This window comes from Lissotriton helveticus, chromosome 2_1 (genome assembly GCF_964261635.1).
Source record: "Lissotriton helveticus chromosome 2_1, aLisHel1.1, whole genome shotgun sequence".
In the NCBI taxonomy this organism is placed as follows: Eukaryota; Metazoa; Chordata; class Amphibia; order Caudata; family Salamandridae; genus Lissotriton; species Lissotriton helveticus.
Window position 1 is genome coordinate 1,580,823,420 of NC_136059.1, and position 19,951 is coordinate 1,580,843,370.

General features: G+C 45.4%; 1 protein-coding gene across 1 annotated transcript in view; it reads left to right on the forward strand.

The window, feature by feature from the left end:
- The first annotated feature begins 3,158 nt into the window (after nucleotides 1-3,158).
- CPLX1 (complexin 1) overlaps nucleotides 3,159-19,951 on the forward strand; it is a 500,268-nt gene continuing 483,475 nt past the window's right edge. The window contains exons 1-2 of the mRNA XM_078676551.1: nucleotides 3,159-3,510; nucleotides 5,416-5,534. Coding sequence (XP_078532677.1) covers nucleotides 5,504-5,534 — 31 coding nt within the window. The 5' untranslated portion in view covers nucleotides 3,159-3,510; nucleotides 5,416-5,503. The remainder of the gene's footprint in view (nucleotides 3,511-5,415; nucleotides 5,535-19,951) is intronic.

The window sequence follows — 19,951 nt, forward strand, 5'->3', positions numbered from 1 at the left end:
GACTTTTCCCTTCATGGTGAATTGGCTCTCAAGGATGATGCCAAGGTTGTGGGCGAGGTCTGTGGGGGTCGATGTTGGTCCGAGTGTGGTGAGCCACCATGTGCCATACCAGGGTGAGGTGTTGTTTCTGAAGATGAGCACTTCCTTCGTGTCTGTGTTTAGCTTCAGGCAGTTTGACCTCATCCAGTCGGCGATGCTGGGCATGGTGTTCCTGAAGTTGGAACTTGTGGTGTCAGGGTCTTCCGTGAGGGAGAGTATTGGACTTGGCCCTTTTTGCCAGGTCATCCCTTAACTTTTTGCCTTCCTCCTGTATATTTTCTGACCTGTTGTTGGTGGTTTTATGACTGTGCACTTTACCACTGCTGATCAGTGCTAAAGTGTATATGCTCTCTATTGTAAATGTTTGTAATGCATTAGTGACTCCATGATTGGGTATTTGATTTACTTGTCAGACCCTAGTACAGTCACACCCAGTCAACAGATCTGGGTTTAATCCATCACCGTTCTTTAGCCCACGGCACAGGGTCAGACTGATTTGCATATGGCCATGTCTGAACTGGGGTGGCAGAGTGGGCTTAAGAACGGTGATGGATTAAACCCAGATCTGTTGACTGGGTGTGAGTGTTTGATTGGTTCAGATGCTCCGTCCATTACCACTCCCTTTTGTACCACTGATACCGCGAGGGCTACTATGGAAGTTGTTACATTCTATAGGACTCCCAGATGGTCTCCTGCAAGAGATAATAGGGTTGCATGATAATAACTTTGCAAGAGTGTGATGGGGTCCAAATGGTGAGTTAACTAAATCTATACCTATTAGGAGGGGTGTGCGTCAAGGATGCGTCCTGGCGCCGACCCTGTTCACACTATTTGTTAATGATATCCCATCTTATCTCGAGGGCTGCAACAATGATGCACCTAAATTAAATGGTCACAATGTTCCTGCCCTTCTTTTTGCAGATGATACCATTTTGATATCACAAACCCCTAGAGGACTGCAATCCCTCCTGAACACTTTCCAGCAATATTGCAATATGAAGGGCCTAGAAGTTAATTTAAATAAAACCAAATACATGGCCATAAATCCCCAGAAAACCTTTAAGGGTGACCTAATGTTAAATAATGAGAAAATAGAAGTTGTGCAGAATTTTACAAATCTGGTTGTATCATTGGATTCCAAATTAAAGTGGAAAACACAGATTGAAAAAAGTAATATGGTAATAAAGCAGAATATATTGCCTATTGTGAAAAAACATGGAGCAAGTATTAGCAAAGTTGCATCACCAGCGCTAGAGATTTTTAAGTTCAAGGCCCAATCCGCGGCACTATATGGGGCAGAAATATGGGGGCCCATGTGTAAAAATGCTTTTGAAACAAGCGAAAATAAGTTCTTCATGGCTTTATTAAGACTACCAACCAACACGCCGCTGAAACCTGTATTGTTAGATTTAAACATGATGCGTACCGATCACTATGCAATTCTGCGTCCATTATCATTCTGAGTAAGACTTTGGTGCACACCCGAGCTTGATGACTACAAAAGTGGTCTTCAGGAAGTAATGAGATTAGATCATAATACCACCAATGTTTGGCTAAGACATGTAAGTGCATGGTTGATGAAAATTGGCCAGACTCGTTTCTGGGAAGAACCATTAACGTTGACCACTGACTCGAAAAAAAAAGCTAAAAAAGGTCTTTTGGGCATACATTAACAATAGTATTGCCAATTATCAAACTGGTGGAACATTGACAAACAACTTCCTTGTATTCAAAGACACTCCTAACTTCGAACAGTTTTTGGACGAGGTTCAACCACCTTTTGGCCAAAACTTTATTCATGAAATTAAGATATGGGAACCTGAAGACAAACCAGACTGTTGCAAGGTGGACAAGTTCATGTAAGGAAAAGACATGTAATTTATGCACTTTAAGTTTGAGTAATACAAAGGAAGACGTTGTACATATCCTGTTTTTCTGTCCTTTTCATGAGGTACCAAGGAAAAAGTGGATTATACCTGTTTGTCGAAATCTGGGTGTACCTTCTTATAAGGATGCGGAAAGGATAATTAAGACCAATTCTCGGCAAGTGAAAGTGTTTGGTGTTAGCAAGTTTTTACTGGCAATAAGTTTTTTACGTAAAAGAATGGGCTTGTCTCTTTAATGAAATATGTACTGCAAGAACTTTAACTAACTTAAGAGTGCTGGAACCTCTGACAAATTGTTGCTGCTACTGTTTTATGAAGTTCGGACATCTAATGTATTCTATAATAGGAATTGATTTAAAACTACTGTTATTTATAGGATTTTATTGTTCTAAACATATGCCTTTTGGATTATTTATAACCTTTTAATGTTACAAATCCCAAACCCTTCTATGTCATCCGTATGTGTGTATGTAATAATTTCTTCAAAATTGATTGTATGTTGTTTTTATGTATCTTTTATGGCTCAAAAGGGCCGAAATAAAGATTGAATTGAATTGAAATTAATAAATGGAAGACAATTACGTTTAAAGAGCTATAATGGTATGTTCATGTACTTAGTCACTGGAAAAAAATAATATGAATAGATCCTTATTTTGCAGGTGTTTATATGATCACGGGCTTAATTATGCACGCATATTTACTTCTATAACTTCTAAAACATGCACATATTTACTTATATTGAAATGCATATCTCCCTCGATCTATGTCGCCTCATAAACACAAACAAATGCGTAGGTATGATTAGCTATATATTGTAATTGCACTATGGCAGTGCATATACATTAGACCAGGCCCCCATTAATTCCCAAGCATAACATGAGATTGCAGAGGAGCTGCGCCCGCAGTACCAGAGCTTGCTGTTCGCCTTCAGCACAGGGAAAAGGAGACGCCAGTGGGAGCAGCGCCGGTTGAGAGCCGTGGGCAGCTCATGAAAGACCGTAGGACTGGTGGCACCCTCCTTCCTGCTCCCCTTGCACCCCACTCCACGCGCACTCTGATCTTCCAACCTATTACCTACAAATGCAGCATGCGACGACGCCGGGGCGGTGTGTAGAGCTCCCTGCTGGAGAGGGAGGGGGAGGTGGGAGGGGCCGGCCGATCCTGTCGTACAGTGGAGTGGGTTGGTCCCGGAAATGCTGCGATAGAGAAAAAAAGAGGGAGTTGTGACTAGAAGAGTGGGGAGGCTATTGATCGCCCTCTCTCCGCCCTTTCCTCTCCGTCTCCTCCCGGCTCCCCGGGTTCAGAGAAGTCTCAGCCCCTCTCTCGGTGTGCCGAGTCCCTCTCCCAGACGCTGTTGCCTGTGCCAGGGCTCCTTGTCTCCCGCCTCCCTCGGCCGCTCCCATCCATCCTCCGTGCCCTTGAGCTCCGTCCCCACGCATGGAGCCAGCCCGAGCCTGACACGCCGCGAGGAGAGGGGCTGCCGGGGCCGCTAGAGATCCGCTGCAGAGTCCCTGCCGTGGGATAGGTGAGGGGAGGCTGGAGCCGGGTCTCCCTCAGTAGCCGCGACCAGGAAGTGAAGGCACCGGTACGTGTGTGTGTTGTGTTTTCCCGTCTCTCTGTGGAGGATGCGGCGGGAGCTGTCCGGTGGCTCCGGTGCTGAAATCCCTTCCTCTGCGCCCCAGCTACAGATGTGGCAGGAGCTGTCCGGTGGCGCCGGTGCTGATATCCCTTCCTCGGCGCCCCAGCTACAGATGTGGCGGGAGGAGGCAGCGTCCTGTAGCTGGCAGCTGTCCTCTCTGTCCGTCCTGGCGTGCAAGGGTTTTGGAGACTGGGGGGATGCTTTACTCCATTATTTAATGTAGCTGGGGGTTGGTTGTGTACAATGCGCAGTGTTGCTCAGGAAAAGTCAATCGGCTGAGTTCCTGGAAATCTCTCTAAGCATGCATCCACTGTGTCATCGCTGCTCCTGCAATTTCTAGCATAAAGAACTTTGTTTACGACCAGCTGCTTTCAAAGTGAGTGGGCAAAATGGCAGCTTAAAGACACATTATGTCATGTTCCTTTTCAACGCATATCTGATAGCGTGGTGCAGCCAGCCTTCATTGCTTAAAATAACTGCTCTGCGCTCCGAGGAGAGTGCCGCTTCTCTGTTACTCGGAGTTGTTTTTCCGTAATTGAATAGTGATGCCAAGGTGCCAGCAGAGGGAGGCAGACCGCCTCACCTCCCTTTTACCCACGTTGGAGTTCACCACTAATGCGGGGCTCTTCCACCACGCACGGGGGGGGGGGGGGAGGGGTGCACACTCGTTCCCCACTTTGCAATTTCCATTTACTAGACAAGGCTTTCCCCAGACGGTGTTCCTACTGTAGTAATATATTTAGTGGACCCAGTGTGTTTTTTTACTTGAACACTTTTCCTTTGGCAGCGCTGCGAGTACCAAAGCTCCTACCTCTCTAATCTGTGTTACGACTCCGCATTGTGCAAGTTACCCTGGCATGTCCTATACATTTTTCACCGCATCACATTTCGGTCAGCACCGCAGTTGCTAAGGCTTGCCAATACAGCACCCCCCCCCCCCCCCCCCACCCCACCCCCCTTCCAGCAGTGTAGCTGTTTGTTTTGTGCCCGACCCCGGAGGGACGAGTAGCGCGTGTCACTCTCTCACTTCAGGAAGCCGCAGGGACGGTGGGAGCACAATGCCATCTCCACAGGCGCCCCTGTGCCAGCAGCGGCTGCCGCATGTATCACACTCACAGGACTGGGGCGCTTCACCTTGAGATGCCCCCTCGCCCGTCCCCCGCCTCCTGCCGTGTAAACTCCCTCCCCACCCTCCCCGCGCGTGCAGCAAACACCGTGTGTGTGAATGAGGCGGCACGAGCAGCCTGGTTTTTAAGGGGGCGTCCACTCATTCGCATCCTCGTGAATTAAAGCGGTCCTTGAGTTGAACCTGCAAGGTCACAGGGACACCGTCTGCCAAAGGCGCGCGAGGCAGTGAATGAACCCTTAGGGCGTGGTCTCATCAAACTCCACGTACATTTCAACGTGTTTTGACCTTTTAAACAGAACTCACAGGTGTCATTGTCTGGTATGCAAACGATGTCCTTGACTTTACGTTCACACATAGAGTGCAGTCTGTCCACGTGCATGGTGTTTTGCAGTTCAAGGCACACACATGTGGCCAAACACACAGCGGGGCGTCCAATGCACAATGCACCACTTGGCTCGCAAAGGTAGAGCAAACACAAGCATTGCACTTTTGCACCCCTCTCCGCAACATTTTTTAAAGAACTGGCTGAGATAAATCTGGTTAGTGTGCTGTTGGTATTACTCGGGACCGCGAGGCAAAGCGCGTCTTTCTATGTCCCGAACGAGGAAATAGTTTTACAAAACTGAGCGGCGGCGCCGGTGCAAAGCGCGAAGAGAGGAATGAAGTGAACGCATGCTGTTGCGGTGGTTCTGATATGTGCCCTTTGTTTGTTTGTTTGTCAGGGGCTGCACCCCAGAACCCCAGCTCCAGCGCACCTGCATGTGACACCGGTGAAGTCTTACTGAGAGACAGGAACCAGAAGCCATCATCATGGATTTTGTTATGAAGCAAGCGTTGGGGGGTAAGTGCATTCATTAATGTGGTATGTAACATATTTGGACAGGAAACCCTGTCATGTCGTGGAGTACACGCGCCTACCTCCCGTGCATACAGATGCTCTGCATAGGAACAGGCGGGAGAATGCGCGTCTGCGGTAATCTGCAGTGTGGGCTGCATAGACACGCCCTGGGCGCTGTATGAGCAAACAGGGCGGGAGAGCCCAGTGCAACGCGTTCACGCCGCCCACAGAACAACATGCTGCGTCCAGACGTCTACATGCAAACACCGGCTCGCCCGACACGAGCACACCTTCACACCTCACCGCCTTGAGGCCTGAAGGACACATGGTTGTCTCCAAACTTTCGTCATGCAAAGATTGCAAGGTTTAGGTGTGGTCAGTCACTCCTACTGGGTGCCGCAAACCTTAGGGGAGTGGGGGGTCTTTTCAGTCCAAGGTCAAAGAATTTCTGTGAGGTATGGGAGACTCAGGGCCCCTCATCACATTCTGTATGTGTATTTGTATAGCGCACAACTCACCAGGGAGGGTGTCCTGGCACTGAAGCAGTAGCTGGATGGGCCGAGCCAGGGTCGGGGCTGGGTGAAGAGCCCGGTCTACAGTTTCTTGTGGGGTTCAAGAACAGAGACGGGCGACTCCATCATTTTACATTGTGCCACTGAGTTCCCTTCATGCTGCAAACAATACCAACCACAATCACTCCAGCCAGAGAATAACCCAACTACCTGCATTCCACCGACTAGTCCTCTGTTTGTCAAAGTGAGCGCTAAAGATTCGGTCAGTCTGCAAATACTCATAAACACACACAGAACAGCATTGCCCCATGAGTCCACCTTACTGCTAGTAGCGTGCACGAGGCGTGCAGTGAGTGCTGGGTGCCAGAGAGTGGCAATGCCGAGCTCTGCAGGTGCTGGCTCTGTGCTCGGCTATGACTTGTGAGACACTCCTCCCACCCCATCCTCAGTCACCAGAGTGAAGCAGGGGTTGATGAGATATGAAGAACGGTCAAATCTGATAAAAAATGCCTTGTTGCAGGAACAGTTTAGTGGCTCAGTGACGGCAGGTGAACAGCACTGATGGCGCCAGTCCAGTATTATTAATACACAGCACTTGGTGCAGTTTCCAAATCTGAACACCGACAACTAAAGAACAAGGCACTTCCTTAGAACTGCATGCACAAGCACAAACACAGCAACCGCGCCCCTATACCAGTTCACAGTGTAAATCTTTTCAGGTGGGCTTATGTGAATAGAGGAACCATTTTCATCGACCCCTTTTTTAAGCAACTAATACCACTTTTTTTGTTGTTGTAATGTCTGTCACCATTGCTCCTTATATTTCGGTAAGGGGTGGTGAGGCACCTTTCCTAACCCCTTTAGACCCTACCACATGTCTGAGCAGGTCACATCTGGGCCAAACCACTAAAAGCAATCTGTGGTATTTTGTTAATTATAGTTTTTTTTAATAATGGGGTGGATATTTTTACACAATGGCTCTTCAATTAACACCACAATTAGTCCATTACGTTGCAAGTCTGAAACCACTAAGTGTAGGACAGCTTCAGGTCTGAGATCATTCTGGGGGCCACTTTTCTTTTTGAGGGTGCATTGTTCAAAGATCGATCACCATCTTACACTTAATGCCTGCAATTATTCACTGCAATAGGAAAATCTCCCCCGTATTATTAAAAAAAAGTAGAAAGTGTTCAGCATTGAACCAAATCTGTTAGCACCAAGGACCTTTGAAGGTGATCCGTAATCAGGTGGCTTTTTGATGACATTTGATAATGAAATATTCAAGGCCACAGTATGGAACGTGGCAGCATTGTTTGAGAGCTGAAATGTAGGGTTGAGCCTGCAGAATAAGTTACACCTGATTCTCACTACTATTCTTCAACTGATGATATCATTAAAGCGCCGTTAAATTAAGATGCCTAACAAAGCTTTTTCATGCCCTGAGCGTCGATTCCATTCCTTTATTTTTTCCCTTTAAATATTCCCCGGCAGCGCTCTTGCTCCGCAGCGGGTGATGGATGTGCGGACCCAGATCTGCTGATTCCAGGAATATGCTGCAGAAGGCGAAATAGGATTCATGCCATTAAGCCGCCCGCGCATTGGGCCGTTTGTCAGGCCCCCTTGTCCGGGACACCGCTATATCAATAACGAAATGATTAAAACCCACTGAAGTGTGGGGGAAATGATTATGCCATTGGGAAAATTGAAACGTGTCAATGATTTCATATGAGGAGGGATCCAAGGTCGGAAAGACGCAGCAGGGATGTAAATTCCTGACACTGCCAAGGACAGATGTGAAAATTTAGTGTTTTCTGCAGAAGCAGGTACAATTTTTTAGGACACGCCCCGGTTCAGGGTCATATCTGGAATCAGATGCATGACGTCAATAGGCATTTACACATAGCTAGAACGATTCATAGCGCTGCGTTTAGATCGAAGGTATGCTTCTTCTGTGGTTCCAGTTGTGTAGCTGCCCGTGTCACCAGCAGGGGGCCAGGCCTGCTGCCTTTGACGAGGCTCTGCAGAACGCTGCCCATTCGGCCACGCTAGCATATCCCTGGTAAGCTTAGGGCTAGGAGACTGCTTTGAGAGCAGGACAAGCCTCCTGCAGTGTGAGGCTCCGTCCAACATTTTTACCAATGCTGATTTTGTTTCCCTGGCCATTTCGCCTTTGCTTTAATGCAGACGGCACTCTTTTTTTAACATGCATTTTAGGGCATCGTGAGGTAAAGCACAAGGCCTGGTGCAACCGATCACGCAGCAATATTCTGACATTTTGTGGAGGCAGTGAGGCGCTGATTGGAATGTTTCCCCAGGACAGTTTGCTATGTATTGACTATTTTGAAATGAGGCACATTTAGCTTTTTTTCGCTTAGCAAAACGACTCCCATTTCTGTTTTTATGATTTTAATCTGCTTGTTTTTCAGAACTGCAGAGGACGATTAATAATTTGTTTTAGATCAGTACTTGCTCGAAAACAAGCAAAGAACCGGGGGTTTCCTGACATTTGCATGGATAATCTATATAAATATCGGAGGGTGGTGGTGGCTTAATTAGCCCCACAGTTGCAGTCAGCCCCATGTACCCACAAGGCTCCTCCAGATGTGGTTGAACAAGCAGCAAGCTGGCCTACCAGGCGACCGACTTCCCTGCTAAATAAACACAAAAACAGACAAAGGGCTCAAAGTGCCACCCTGATTCAGTTTAGGTGGTTTTGCGAAACCTACCCGGTTGGAGTTTCACTGGATACCATTTCCTAAACCAAGCGGTACAAAAGGGGATGGTGATGGACGGAGCATCTGAACCAATCAAACACTCACACCCAGTCAACAGATCTGGGTTTAATCCATCACCGTTCTTTAGCCCACTCTACCACCCCAGTTCAGACATGGCCATATGCAAATCAGTCTGACCCTGTGCCTCATGGGAACAGTCCAGCCCGAACTGCCAAGCCATGCCTTCCCTGGACCGGAAACAAGCTTCCTAGGACCGGTTTCTGCCATTACAGTCGTCTTCAGCCAAGCTTGCTTGAATCCAGTGGCAAAGTGAGCAAGGGACTCACGTCTGAGCATACCCTGCCAACTTATGGCGAACAAAGCGGTACAAAAGGGGGTGGTGATGGACGGAGCATCTGAATCAATCAAACACTCACATCCAGTCAACAGATCTGGGTTTAATCCATCACCGTTCTTTAGCCCACTCTGTTGACTGGGTGTGAGTGCTTGATTTCCTAAACCAGCCACTGTCCAGGCCAGGAGGGGCGGATGTTGAATTCAAATTATATAAGAATTCCTAGGGCAGGTCTTAAAGAGTTCAATAACTGTCTATACTGACAATCTGAAAAATATGCCTGTTGTCATGGAGCATAACATATCAAGTGATCATGATGTAAAGGATTTATCTTCAACTTTTCTGTTCTCCAACCAAGTGGGGTAGGGGCACCCCCAGTGAGGACAGTAGAACTTTAAAATTCTTTCCTTTTTTTCTGACTGCACACTTGATTACACAACAATAGTCTGTTTTCTGTGTCCATAGTACTGCCCTGTGGGTTCCACATGATTAAAGCAACATAGAAAAGTTGCAGCACCCTGATGAGATCGGCATTACCCTGCAGGCCTTAAAAAATGCACGCTCAATGCTGAGTCCTGACCCCAACAAACACCTGCTAATGCAAGGATACATTTCACATTTCCCAGAAGTTGAGTTCCTTGACAATATGACTTAAAATTATAGATAAATGCCGATCTGACTCCACATAAACCTCAAAGTCAAATGTGGAAAAGCTATATTGCCGCCTTTCACAAGCTCTAAATCAATTGAAATTCTGGGTAATTTGAAGTATGTTCAAACTATTTTGCTGTGTTCTGCCTTAACCATTTGCTACATAGCAACAATTCAATCCCTTTTACACATGAAGAGTATAACATTTTCTTACCTAATTATTATTAGAAGTTTTCTTTGGAATTCTCAACAGAACTTGTTTCTTTGTCTATCAAGTCTGCATGCCGCCAGAACACATTGTGGTCACTCACAGTCAGTGCTTAATTTGAGCCGTTAGTTTCCAGTGCTGGGTACCGGTACATAATTGTCAACACCAGCGCTTGTGATTGTCTGCCACAAGGTGGCGCTGCCTGACTGATTTCGAGCTGACCACAACAAAAGTAAATTATTTATTCATTGTACATAAAAAACATGAATATTACTTGCTGCCCGAGCCATTTTTATAGCTTTAGGGGCGCGGCATAGTCCACATTTTCACACTTGTAGGAGTGTGACGGTTAGCAGTTGTGTTGTGACTACCATTAGGAGCTTGGCAGGGGCAGTGTGAGGTGCAAGCTACAGTGGCCCCCTGACAAGAGCCCTGGCACTTACTTTTTACAAAGTAACCACTCCTCACAGTGTGAAGTTCTATGCTATTACCAGTTCAGTTTTGCCTACTGATTCACAGACTTACTGACTGACTCACTGGCTATCTCACTCACATTTTGAATACTGAACTATATTGATTTTTCAGACAGGGAAACAACTTGACACATACTAATATGATACAGGAAAATAACCAAATACATAGATGGAACCAATGTGTTCTGAAGAGGAAGAGGGAAATATAGGTCAGAATGGCTAAATCTTTGAAATATATACCAATTATTCGGGGAATATAGGTTGAACTGGAAGAAACCTCCACTTGTTTTTGTGCAGTGATGGTACAAGCACCTGAAACCGAGTCTGTTTATGTTTAAACATTACAACCAATATGGGAATCTTGGTAATGCTTCTGACTTTCCTGTGTGTGTAGTTCCAACACAGCCTCCACTCTCACCCACACAGAGGTGTATTGTTAGTTCTTTTTAGAAAACCTCTACTGATTGCAGGGATTTAGAACAGACGCCAACTTCTATACACTACTCATGAATACACATTTTTTTTCGTTAATAAAATCTGACTTAGCAGTTTTTATATATGAGTGGAGGCAGCAGCAAAATCACCACATCCGAGATAAAATGTCAAAAAGAAGAGACAAAAATGTGTTAGGAATAAGCAGAAAGAGGGACTAAGATTTCCAAGAGGCTGATCCGTTAGCAATTTCTGCTTATTAAAAACGTATTCACTGAGCCCTGAGGGTTCAATGGAGAAAAGAGTCCATACAACACGGAGAAGGAAAATGATGACAAAAAGTACCTGAGGATCAAGTACTTTAGTAGTATAGATGGTAACCGATGAAACTGAAGAGACAACACCTCAGGAAACTCTTGAAAGAACAGTTTCCCACAGGCACTACCATCAGGATGAATTTGCAGTATTCGCCAGATATATCACAGGTGCAATTACAATTCCTGTCAAAATTGTTGTTATTGCCAGAAATCATTTCATGTTTCTACAATATGAGTTGACTGGTCCCCTCTACTGCCAAAGGCACAGAGCACAAGGAGGTACAAAATGAGAAGAAACATGCCTGCAAAGTTTCTTTGACTCTTGATCCAGGCTCACCATTGATCTGCCAGTCGTCTCCCGGTGAAGAAGAACAGGACAGTGAAATATACCTTTTCAAAGTTATTACTGTTGTAACCAAAAGTACATGAATCTCATCCAGTTCATGAATTCATGCCTGTGAATTATAGCCAAAAGCAATTCATCCACCATAAACTGTGATAAACATGTCCCCTGACAGAAGGTTTGGGCGACAGACCGAAACGCCTACTGTTCCCATTAAATCATAATTTATTTTATACATCTTCAGCGATGACGTAGAAATCAATATTACCATTTAGCAGCTGCAAGATATGCTGAAGTCGAGGGAAGACATATTTTCCTTAGAGTAACTTGTGGCTGAAACCAAACATTAAGAAGACAGCAGGAAAAACACAGAGCCTAAAAAAACGACACTATTTTGAAGGTCAGCTGTAAAAATGGCCATACTATCACAGGTGAACCTATTTCCCTTGCATTTAGGTAGAACTTGGAGACTCTCTAATTGATGGAATTTGTACTCTTGCCTCAGAAGATGAAAGGTTGTTGGTGTAAATCACACAGAAAACAAAGCAGATATTGTATTGTGACAAATTTAATTGTAGATATGGATGGACAGGCAAGATACTTTACTGTCACTACCTACAGCACAAACTTTGCATCTGATGTTTTATTCAGGCTGCATACATGTGCTGCTACAAGCAAGAGCTTAAGCTGCAGATGATCCCTTGAGTTGGGGGGGTCGCCGAGCTGCATCCGACCGGCGAGCTTGGCTGGGACTGTTAACCAGAAAAGTAAAGAAACTGCCCACCGGAGGGCTGCCATGTTGGCGAGTGGGGCTGCTTGTTCCCCCATGCCCTGCCTTACTGGTGGCAGTCGGGCTGGACTGTTCCCATGAGGCACAGGGTCAGACTGATTTGCATATGGCCATGTCTGAACTGGGGTGGCGGAGTGAGCTAAAGAACGGTGATGGATTAAACCCAGATCAGTTGACTGGGGGTGAGTGTTTTGTATTGTCAACGCTCCGTCCATCATCACCTTTGGTTTTTCTTTACTGGTGAAGTGGGCAGCCTTGTGCCTGTGGTCCCAACCGCAGATGATCCCTCGAGGCAGGGAGGTCACTGAGCTGCTTCCAGACGGTGCACTGGGCAGGGACCGCAGATTGGAAGGAAGGAGTCGCCCGCCGAAGGGCAACTACATTGACGAGTGGAGACATCTGTCTGCCCCATGCCCTGAATTGCCTGCAGAGAGCACGGAGCAGGTGGGGTAGCAAGATCCGTTGGCCAGGAAGCGTGATGAAGCTGCAGCAGTGAATCCTTCTGGCAGGAGCCGACAATTAAGCCATAATCAACCTGGACACACAGGTGCAGGTGCTACATACACAACAGTGGTCGGCAGCGATACCCTAGTGGCAACTAGCTCGTTTGGGAAGCGTGACTGTGGTGTGACCCTCCCTGGAGCATTTGTGGTGAGTGCACCCCAGGTATTGGCCTTGCCTGTTTCACAATAGGATAGGACCGCGCCCCTTGCGGTCAGAAGTGAGTTGTATCCAGGGTTGAGGGCACCGGCCTACGTCCACTGAGGGATCAACATTGGGGGCGAGTTTGATTTTCTGCCCTGCATCTCCCCCGGGACACTGAGTGGGCTCTGCCCGGGGGCTCACTGGCTGCTGAGTGCGGGTCCTGTAATGCAGACCAAGTGAATCGTAGAGCCTGATGGTCTGCAGACAGAGTGGACGGCGACTCGTGTGCAGACAGCCAGAGGGTATGAGAAGAGGCTCCCAGACAGATGGCTGGTGAGATCTCCCTCAGCTGAATTATTCTAGCACATCCATAAGCCTTTGTCTTTGAGGCTCTGCAGCATAGCTGGTGAACATTGGAAAGGATACACCGTTGAGGGGAGCCAAATCCAACATAATAGTCCAATACAGTATGCTGCGGGGCGGTCCCCAAGAGGGGCGCTGGGACCCTGCCCCGCTCCAGGGAGAGCAGAAGCAGGGTCCTACTAAAATTCTAGAAGCAATAAAAGGATCCTGTAACACACTCAGGAAAAAAATGGACTCAATGGCCATGGATATTAACCCTCTACACCTAGCCCTCAGGTAAGTGGTGAAGACGGTAACGCCCGCGGAGGGGGTGGTGGATACACTTCATTCAAAGGCTCATAAAGAGAAAGGAAGGTGCCCCAGATTGAAGTCAATGAGCTTCTAATGTATTCCAAAACATATCCTTTATTGTAGTTTCAGTTTAAAAGTGGACATCAGCCAACACGTTTCGTTCTGAATGGAACTTCGTCAGGGCTCAAGTTTCTTGAACTTGGTAAAATTAATTTGTATACAACAGTCTGTGTATTCCAAAAAGGTGAGTCCAAGTAAGTGGAAGCCTGGGTTCTCCTTATCCACAGGGAGGCTAAGTCACAAGCACTAATAACTCCAAATATTGCAATGTCCAAGGGCTAAGGTAACAGCCAGCAATCCTGGTCAATGTCGACGCATTCACTAGGAGTCCCTCCTCCGGACTGAAAGTGGTTGTGACTAGTAGATACGGAGAACCCAGGCTTCACCTTACTTGGACTGACCTTTTTGGAAGTCACCGAGAGCTAAAATAGCTCAGTTTCTCAACCACTGGGACAGACATTATCCTACAATATGTCAGGTCACACTGTCCCTACTATGGGAAGGTTCAACAATTCAGATATATCCAGACTACACTAAAAGAGTGCAAGAAATTATTGCTGGCTGTTACCTTAACCCTTGGACATTGCGATATTTGGAGTTATTAGTGCTTGTGACTTAGCCTCCCTGTGGATAAGGAGAACCCAGGCTTCCACTTACTTGGACTGACCTTTTTGGAATACACAGACTGTTGTATACAAATTAATTTTACCAAGTTCAAGAAACTTGAGCCCTGACGAAGTTCCATTCAGAACGAAACGTGTTGGCTGATGTCCACTTTTAAACTGAAACTGCAATAAAAGATATATTTTGGAATACATTGGAAGTTCATTGACTTCAATCTGGGGCACCTTCCTTCTCTTTATGAGCCTTTGAATGAAGTGTATCCACCACCCCCTCCGCGGGCGTGACCGTCTCCACCACTTACCTGTGGGCTAGGTGTAGAGGACAGGGATTTCTTGAGCGCAGTGCTCTGGCCTACCCAGATAACCTCCAAAGCAGAGATTGTCATGGCTGGTGACTTGAATTGTGCATAACATGGGGTGTTGGATAGGTCCCCCCTTCAGTTGGGAACTAAGCCCTGCATAACGAAAGTTTACAACAGGTGCAACAAAGCCTGGGCTTGATTGATGTATGGCGCCATCGTCACCCGCACAATCTACATACTCCTGTTACATCCCATCCACAGCCACCTATGACATTTAGATTATTTCTTTCTACAAATGAAGGCTGTGCACTGGATTAATAATGTGCAGTACCTGACCAGGTACATTTCAGACCTCTCTCTGCTGCTAATGTCTTACTCCCTTGCTAGGCGGCTCCCAAGGGTCCTTTTGTAGTGGCTGAACACTGAAGTCCTACATGATCCAGTGTTTCAGGATACCCTAAATATTTCACTAACCCAGCACTTTAATGAGAATTGGAAAGCAGCTGGGACCAGAGCCATAGCTACAGAATTGCATACGATGAAGGTAGTTATCTGAGGGGTATGTTTGATGAGTGCAGTGGGGACTTAGCCAAACAAGAAAAAGTCCTAGAGGAACAAGATAAGGATTTGAAGAAGGACGCTGCAGCTATTCAAGCCCAGGATCGACAGAAGCATAAACTATGTGAATTATGGAGCCAGTTAGAAAAATATGACAAGGAAAAAAGGTAGGCAGTGATGGTACGCAGAAAGGAGACAAAGCTGGTAGATTGCTAGCAAGGCTGATTAGATCAGAGTCGTCCCCACAGGCTATCCTCACTGTTAGGGACTGCGGTAACTGAGTAGTCCATATGCAACATGCCATTAATTCGGTATTCAATATTCATCTCTGTGATGTTTATGCAGCTCCACAGCTGCCAGGTATGGGAAGGAAGAGATAATGGAATATTTAGATCAACTTCCACTGCCGGTCTTCTCTGGGGAAGACTGACAACTAATAGGGGCCCCTATTAGTAAGCAGGAGCTTCAAGAAGTCATACAGTCGATGGGCAGAGAAAAGACGCTAGGAGGGGTAAGCCTACCAACCGAATTCTATAAAAACCTTTCAAATATTTTAATAGATAGACTAATCCGGGTGTTCACAGAAGGATATGAATAACAAATGCTCCCACACTCAATGTTCAAAGCCCTGATTTCCATGATAAACGAAACCGGGAAAGGACCCTGTTGGACTGTGATAGTATCACCCTGTATCGATGCTGAATGTTGCCCATAAGCTCCTCAGTCATGTGCTGGCAGCACGTCTTCACCCCCACCTCCTGCAACTAATCCACGTTGATCAATCCAGATTTATTCCTCATAGGAACACCCAACGTAATTTGCAACGACTGGTCCACATCATAAATGCCCCGGTTATTCAGGAGAGGAACTCTGCTCTAGCTGTTTTAGATACTGAACAAGGATTTGACTCCCTTAATTGGGAGTATATATGGACAGTTTGAGACAAGGTGGGACTGGGAACCCCCTATATAAACTGGGTCAAGTTATTGTACACAAACCCGCGAGCGAGAGTCTACACAGGATGGTATGTCTCAGAAGAAATAGTGCTACAACGGGGACAAGGCAGGGATGCCCCCTGTCACCATTGCTATTTGCCATGGCAACCTCACATTAGTCAAGAATCATGTGATTTTATTCAGCTGTGGGAGGTCTTGATGCAAAATGTCAGATCGCAATCTTAAACAGGTCCTTCTATTAATCTACATACTGGAGAAGGATTGGCAACTGTGGATAAGAAAGGTGAGACAAAGGAGTAGTGTCATGTTAGAGTAGTGTCATGTTTTACTGTCCCTAGTATAGTATGTTAAGATCTGTTTCCACACCCATTTTCTAGGTTATTGTAGGAACCACATAGCTGCATTTGTGAGAACATGGTTCAAAGAGATGAAATATTTGAGGTTTTAAGATAACAAAGAACATCTCCAGATGAGAATAGAGAGTAGAGGCATTCTTGGAGCAAGAATACACTGAGTTGCAAATGTTGGGCTCACTGACAAAATACCTGGATTTAGTTATACACTTTTTATTTATTCATTCATACATTTTGTGACATGTTTTTGTTAATAGTGCCAAAAGGTTATTTTATGATGTGTACAGTGCATGATTATTGTTTTTAAATCTTTGTATGAAAGAATTCAGTTATTTGGTGTGATTGTGTAAAATTATCTATTTTTGAGGAGTGTGACTTTAAATTTGTCTTTTAAGTAGCTGTGATTCAGTTATTTCTTCACAACCTTTTCTCAAGGAGAAATATTCCTTCTTCCCTCTGCATGCACTCATGCATCCATGTCTTTAACATCCTCCAATGAGATGGAGCTCCTATTCTACTCTCTAGTTACTTAGGCCCAGATGTAGGTAAAATAGATTTACCGATTTTTAATTACCGAATCCTACCGATTCGGTAATTAAAAATCGGTAAATCTAAGGGGTGGATATGTAGGAACATCCAGATGTTCCTTTTACCGAATCGGTAAATATCTGTATTTACCGATTCGGTAAATACCGACCGGTAATGCCCCATTCATTCCTATGGGCTTTGAAGCCCATAGGAATGAATGGGGCATTACCGGTCGGTATTTACCGAATCGGTAAATACAGATTTTGCCAAGGGTGCAGGGGGTGTCACTTTGACACCCTCTAGCACCCCCAAAAAAGATTCGGGGGCCATGTGGCAGGCATACCTGCCCTAAGGGCAGGTCTGCCTGTCATATGGCACAGGTGTGCATGCACACATGTGCATGCACACCGGAATCGGTTTTTTACCATGAAGTTGGATTTCATGGTAAAATACCGATTCTTGTAAGGCTTGTGGGACTCAGAAGAGTCCCACCTACATATCAAAAATACCGAATAGGTATAAATACCGATTCGGTATTTTACAGATTCGGTAAATTTACCGATCGGTAAATTTACAGAATCTGTAAAATTTTAGGCCCTACATACCATTTACTAAATACCGGTCGGTAACGGCCGAAAATACCGATTTTCGGCCGTTACCGACCGACCTACATCGGGCCCTAAGTCATCTAACCAGACACAGCTTCAGATGGTAGCTGGATCAGCAGAGTACAACACACCCATAGTTTCTTATGAATGTACAAAATTGGCCTGATTTGATGTGCCTGTAGATGCATTATAACAAGGAGCACAATATAGAACATCCAAACTTAGAATCAACAAGGGAAGATTTTAAAATGCTGTAATAAGATTAGGGGCTGTGTATTGTTATCAGTATATTGAATTACCAAACCACAGTTTTCCAGTAAGTTCCATAGTTTATTAATCGCTCAACCTCACAAAAGTTGGGACAACAAATTCCCTATTTTTCATTACTACTCAAATAATCCAAAGGGATATTTTTAAGTACATTTGGCATATAAAATTATGTCATGCCATGTTAAATTCATCAGGTAGCATGCAATGAAATATTTAATATATTTTTCAGCTGATCTGTCACTAGTGGAAATACATTAATCATAGTCAATGAGTCTCTGCAACGTGTAGTCCATGTCTTTAACGTCTTTAACGTTCCCCGGATGCCGGAGAGCGGCATCCGGGGGACGGTGTGGAATTGGCTTAAATCTTTTCTGGCCGACCGCCGGCAAACGATCTGGGCGCCCCCTTTCTCCGCTGACATGGCTCCACTAGAGGTAGGGGTTCCGCAAGGTTCCATTCTTAGCCCCATGCTATTTAACATCTTTATGGCCCCTCTGGCGGTAGTCGCGGAGTCTTTTGGCGCCCAGATCGTATCTTACGCCGATGACACCCAGCTTCTATTCACTTGTGATAGAGGCGGGTCATTCGACGGCGTACAGATCAGGGATTGCCTTGGTGCGGTTTTTGAGTGGTTCAAGTGTAATGGATTAAAGTGCAATTCCGATAAGTCGGAGCTGCTCTTTTTTGGTTGCACCTGTGAACCAGACTGGAAAGCTTGGTGGCCACAAGACTTGTTTCCTCCTGACAATGTATCTCTCAAGGCTAAAAACTTGGGAGTGATTGTAGACAGTGAACTGTCCTTTGGGCCACACATTTCATGCCTTTCAGGTAAATGCTTTGGCATTTTACGGATGCTGAGGAAATTTCTTCCTCTAGTGTCTTTCCAGCATAGGAAGACTATTGTTCAGGCCTTGATCGGATCTCGACTGGACTATGCAAACGCTCTTTTTCTGGGTCTACCAAAATATCTTTTGACCCGTTTGCAAGTAGTCCAGAACTCGGCAGCCCGTGCTATTTATGGACTCCCGAGACGAGCAGGTGCCACGGTCCTACTGAACACCTTACACTGGCTACCGATCGCAAAAAGAATTCTTTTCAAGTGCTTGACTTTTGCCTTCAAAGCTTTACATGGTTCTGGCCCCAAGTACATAAGGAAGCGCCTCTCCCGATATGTACCCAGCAGATCTCTGAGATCATCCTGTTTATTCAAAATGACAGTCCCGGCTATCAGGCTTGCAAGGATGGGAGGTCGATCTTTCCGCTACTTAGCCCCGAAGGAGTGGAATGAACTACCACTTTCTCTCAGACAGGCTCCCAGTCTCCTTGCTTTTAGAAAGGAGCTTAAAACGTGGCTTTTTACTAAATAAACTTGTTGCTTCTCTTCTGTCTGCTTTTTAGTTGTTATGTTGTTGTCTTGCCTGCGGATATTCTTCGCCAAAGCGCCGGGATGCTCCTTTGGAGTAGCCGAGCGCTATAGAAGAAATAAATTAACATAACATAACATAACATAGTTGCAAAAGAAAAATATGTTACACCACCACTGTGAAAGGGCACATAAGGGATGATATGTTTTGTGGAAACACTTCATAGGAAGACCTCCAGAACATGCACATTTCCAGACAAGAGCCCCATGATTCTACAATTGAAACTGTGTAGTAGTGGGAGGTTACATTATACATCAGTTGTAAAATTCCATGTATGCCCATAAAAGCTCAAGTCAAAGGCCCTACTCCATCTCAGAATGTAATGATAGTATTTGAATTGTTCATCTTAAAGCTAAAGTTCAGGTATTTTTACTAATTCATTTGATTCCATTGACATTGACAAGAAGAAGTAATACATCCTACTCATTCCATTTTTCCATCAATAGACTCATGTCTTCTAATACCTTTAAATAGATTGGTGCCTTCCTTCATCACTTATATAACATATTTTGTTATCCAAGTTCACAGTACAGTATTTTGTTAATCACATCTTTTTATTTAACAAGACAAAAAAAATTCAATAACCATTAATTCCTCACTTATTTCATATTATACAATCCCAGATAAATGGTAACTGGTAGAAA